The sequence below is a fragment of the Alternaria atra genome (assembly GCF_907166805.1).
Source record: "Alternaria atra isolate CS162 genome assembly, contig: 38, whole genome shotgun sequence".
NCBI classification, from domain to species: Eukaryota; Fungi; Ascomycota; class Dothideomycetes; order Pleosporales; family Pleosporaceae; genus Alternaria; species Alternaria atra.
Window position 1 is genome coordinate 17,636 of NW_025091337.1, and position 5,106 is coordinate 22,741.

Here is a 5,106-nt window from a genome sequence, read left to right on the forward strand (position 1 = left end):
CGTTAACACTAGCAGATTACTTTTAGACGCTTAACTAGCTGCTAGATAAGATTTAGCAGGCTAAGATTAAATTTAAAGAGCTCTACAAAGAGGCGGTTCTAAAGAAACATAGCCGTAGAGCTCTTGCAACTAAAGTAGATAACTTCGCGTTTCTTGCCGCTGCAGCTAAAGTTTCCTAGAGTAAGGCCAAGGAATACTTTAAAAAAGCGGATAATACGCTAGTATACTATACTGCTATTTCTCTAAATCTAACTCTTAAACATTAGTGGTACATCGAGACCTAGACGGACGAAGTTAAGCGGCTATAGATTTTAACCGTGAAAGAGCTTGTTAAGGAGTTTTAGTTAGAAGAGTATTAAGGTAGTTACTATAACAGCAGGCGTCTGCTACCCTAGCCCTAACGCTAGCTGTTCTAGCTAAGAAAGAGAAGGCTTCTGCTGCTATTAAAAGCGATAAGCGGCTTAAGCTCCGCTATAAGGTATTAGCACCTGAAATACCCGCTATTAATCTCCTCGATTAGTTTCTTAAGAAAGACGTTATCTAGCTTAATAAACATAACTCGTTTAACGTTATCTAGTACTAGAATAATTGCTACTACTCGCAACCTAATCTAGCACGTATAGCTCTTAACGTACTAGCTGTTCTACTAATGTCTAATAAGTGTAAGAGGCTATTTAGCAGCGCAAAGATGCTGCTTACTAACTAGCGCTTAAGGCTTAAGATAGATATTATCGAAGCTAGTGAGTGCCTTCGATCGTGGTATAAACTACCTACACAGAATACTTTCGACAACAAAGGCATTAGGAGACTAGAAGGTAAGCCTAACCCTTAGGAAACTAGGCAGCAGGGTGGGGGTAATGCTAATACTGAAATGGACAGCGCGGAATTTTAGATCGTGGACTAAGACGACCTTCTAGACGAGGACGATATTGATGGAACCAGTATGGACATTGTAGATGTCCATAACGCAGTATATAGTGTAGAATAAATGTGTATTCGGCTACTAGACTGGCTATTTCTATTGAAAAAGGTTACTTACTAAGCAATTGTGAGAACTGGATTTGCACTAGCGCTCCAGGAGTCCCAGAGCCCTTGCACTAGACTGGACTGGATCCGAACCCTGAATCCAGTCCAGTCCAGTCCAACAAGATCACTAACTCCCATTCGACAACCCGAGTCTAATAGGAAGGCGAGATAATTGCCTCCGTGCTTGGTAAGGAAGGCTGAGGTGTAACAGCTCGTCTACTGTTGTCCCAAGCATTCTCTCCAGAGACGCGGCAAGGGTGCGATTGTATTATCCCGAGAATAGGGATCGCTCGTGAGTCAAGTAAGAAGCAGCATGCGACACACGCAGCAGCCTTGCCTGTCCGCACACTACGCAGGCCCGTACCGTCGACCCCCGTCATCAGATAGTAGTCAGTAAGCAGGACGGGCTATTCTAACGACTCACATGGCGAATGTCTCAACATGCACACATACAATAGTCCCTCGCGTTACCAAGAGTAGTGATCAGTAGCTCCCCTAGAAAAGAAGAAAGCCTAGAAAGCAGAAGAGTCTTATACTTCGCCTTGCTTCTAGCGATTTTCACCCAAACTTCTAGTACCTCAGCGAAGAAGAGCTCGTCGCGAGGCTGTTAAAACGACAATGTCGAGATTGTCGAGATGCTCGCTGCCCAAGAAATCGCAACGTCCCCTCCACATGGAACCCCTAAAACGAGGAGCAATCGCGGTCCAGCGGTCAGGGTATGCTCCGGAAGAAGAAGTCAGAATGTTTAAGTTCGATGAAGAACCACAGGCAGAAGCGAAGTGTCGTGAGAATACAGCCTCATGGCACGCTCTCTACAGCCGTACCCAGTAGTTAATGTGGCTCTTACCAGTAAGCACAGCCCCAACATCATAGCATCGTAAGACCTTACATCGAATCCAGTGGGGAGAGACGTCTCGGAGTAATCACGGCTGCCTGCCTTCTTCAGTATCGCATGGCTAGTAGTCACAACGGATCCCGCTAGCCTGCGTTAGCCATAAAACCCTCCAGAATCAGTCAGCAGGCGCCACAGCCCGCCCGACAGGATCATAGCCGTCTCGGAAATGAGGCGAAACAGTCATGTGCAATAGCGATATCACCCTTGCCATCCTACGAATGCTATTCTATAACTTCCTCTCTATCACGTGCCTCTATCGCGCACCCCTCTTACCTTTCGAGGAGATCAGAAGACTGCCTTCCACAGTACTCTTTAGCGCTGGCCAAGGTCAAGGGTCTTTCTCTTAATCTTGTGATCCTCTCTATTCCTCTAGCTCGCCCAGCTAGATTGCGCTAACGATATTCACATCCGCGATAGACAGCTATCTCTGTAACCACAGAGAAACTGAGAGAGGCGACAGGTGAGCAACAGATAGGAAGGCAGCATCTCACCACAACCTAGGAGGAAGGTTTCTACCTTAATTATCACCGTAGTCAAGGTCTGCGTGTAAAGAAAAGTACCGGTCTTGGACGTGCTGTCAATCACTGCGTCTACCGCTCTTCACTCCGCTTTGAACTTCACCCGCCTACCTAACAGCAGCGTCGGTTGCCCTTGGAGGCTTCGCTGATCCAGACTGATATCGCAAGCGCTGAAGAACATACAGACGTCGTATAGGCCCACTCAAGCCCACGCAGCATGCACTCTGAACATCTCCGAGAAAACATGGCGGACTAGATGCCTTGGCCGAGTGCCTTGTCTTCTTGTAGTGAAGCATCGAACTACGCGCTAGACAGCATGCATCTACCTTTTGGCGCTCTTCTCGAACTTTGAGAGACGGCACATGCTGGCGACCCACAAACGACAAGCCACCTCCAATCTCCGCATCTCATACGCTTCCTACGTGAACAGACGCTCTCGAATGAAGATGGTGGCAAAAACAAGTAACTGACGATTCTTAGATGAGACAGCCAAACTCTCCCAACACCTTCACCACACCCAACAGCTTCTACCTGTCGAGAGAAGAGAATTCTTCCCTCTCCCCTGTCTTGCCTTGCCACCTGGTGGTGGCATAACGGAAACGCAGCGGATGTGCATATCACAGTACGTGGGGCGAGGAGCCAGCGGGCTAGTTTTAGCATCCCACTGAACTCCATGAAGTGGTACATAGGCATATCTAGGAAGCGATGTTGCTAGTATTCACGCTGACACGCTGCAGAGTTGTCAAGACTAAGCATTTTAGGTTCAAACCTTTCAAAGAAAGGCCGGCCACGGGTGAAGACACGCCAAGGCTACTGTACTGCACATTTGCAAGCATGCGTGAAATATGTGAGGGTCAAAAAGCAGATGATTTGATCCCGAGTGGTGTCTGTTATGCTAGTTCTTCGCCGGGCCAGGTGGAGTCAAGTGCTCATATTGCACCACGAGGAAACAATCTGCTTCTCGACATCTATGCGTCTTGTTAACTTTGCTTCCGTTCTATGGAATTCCTCTAGAGCGAGGAAACTTCGTCGGTCGTCTTCAACCCTGCGTCTCGGAGTTTGACCACTTAACCCTCTTTAAGGAGCCATGGCGCGAGAACTAAGCGGCCAGGAGATTTAGGTCAGACCTAGCCTGACGCATTCCTTACAAATGTCTCACGAACTGACAGCAGAAACACAGGTCACCGTTCTGTGGGTGTCGCTCAAGCTTCCATACACCTTGCCTCAGTGGCCGAGAGCGTAGCAGGCGACGTCGCGACAGCGAAAAGGATGTTCATTATTGCTGGCTATGCCATCTTTGCCACGTCAAAGGAGGTACGAAATCTGTAAGGTCTACAAGGTGGTTACCAAGAACCACGCCTTTACCGCGGCTTGAGCACATCGCAATATCTCATCTCTCCATTCCTCAGCTTGCTCATGGCATCCTCAATCCCGCTCTCAGTTATTGGAAAAAGCATAGTAATCGGCTTGATTTTATGCTGGGCCGAGAGAACATGAGCATGTTCTTCAGCACCGACCTTGGCGCAATGACGGAGCCCTGCACAGTGATGCCCTTGGCATTTAACAGCATTTGCGAAATCTTAAAGTCATCTGGCGACACGGCCAAAGGGAAGATCTTCATGTTGGTGTTGAGAGCCGGGAGCAGGGTAGTCCACTCTGGAAGTACTGGGGTAGTAACAAGGAGGGCATCTACCAGACGGTGCACGCACATTCCAGATTTCCCTCCAGTAGTGATGAATTCGGTGGCGCCTAGCTGCATCGCTTCGCTCCTTTTGTCATCTAAACCTGAGAAGACGACAACGTTGCAGCCCATCTTTGCGGCGTACTAGATAGCCAGGTGGCCGAGGCCCCCCATCCCTATGATGCCGACACAGTCGGTAGACTTAACACCGTAAGTATTCAATACACTGACGACCGTAGCCCCAGCGCACATTAAGGGAGCAGCCTCTTCGTCTGTCAACTCATCCGGCAGCTTAAAGAGAAAGGCCTCGCGCTAAACTGCGTGCGAAGCGAAGCTTCGTTAGTCGAGGGTTGGCATCGCTGTAGATCACACGCTGAGGGCAGTACGTCTCGCAGCCTGTCAGACATGAATTGCAGTAACCGCAAGCGGCGTGCTAGTAGCCCCAACCTACGCGGTCGCCCTCTTTAAAATCTTTGACATTAAGCCTAACACCCTTGACGATACCGACACCCTAGTAGCTAAGAGCCATGTCGATTGCTTTGTAGTGCTTATCGGTGCTACAAAGACCGGAAGCGGTAACTTTAATGAAGACCTGGTCATCTAAGAGGGGGGGTTGGGTAGTCTGTGACCTGACAATTATGCTATCTGGGGAGCCCTTGTAGACGGTGGAGGAAGCCATGTCGGTTAGGGTGTAGCCGTCTGAAAAACAAAGAAATGCGAGTGCTAGAAGACTGAACGGATGTCCTAGGCTAGAGATTCGAGAGACAGCTATCACTTGTACTGTAGACCCCCTGTAGCTACATGGCGTATTCAAGAGTCTACTAAGGCGCTCGTCTGATCAGCGCGTAATTGTATCTTCCTCCTGCCCAGCAAGTGACAGAACCTATATAGTATAGTTCTACTTAAGATAGCTGTAAGCAATCTAGCCGTCATTACGCGTGTTTTCGTTAACGAAGCTGCTTACGCTTCCCTAGTTAGTATAGGAC

The 5,106-nt window shown here is 48.6% G+C and overlaps 1 protein-coding gene across 1 annotated transcript; it reads right to left on the reverse strand.

Moving 5' to 3' along the window:
• Nucleotides 1–3,880: 3,880 nt before the first annotated feature.
• Nucleotides 3,881–4,252, reverse strand: ALTATR162_LOCUS12080 (uncharacterized protein; the record flags this gene model as incomplete). Its single annotated transcript, XM_043319725.1, has 1 exon — nt 3,881–4,252. The coding sequence occupies one exon, from the start codon at nt 4,250–4,252 to the stop codon at nt 3,881–3,883; it is 372 nt and encodes a 123-aa protein (XP_043175660.1).
• Between the last annotated feature and the right edge of the window lie 854 nt (nt 4,253–5,106).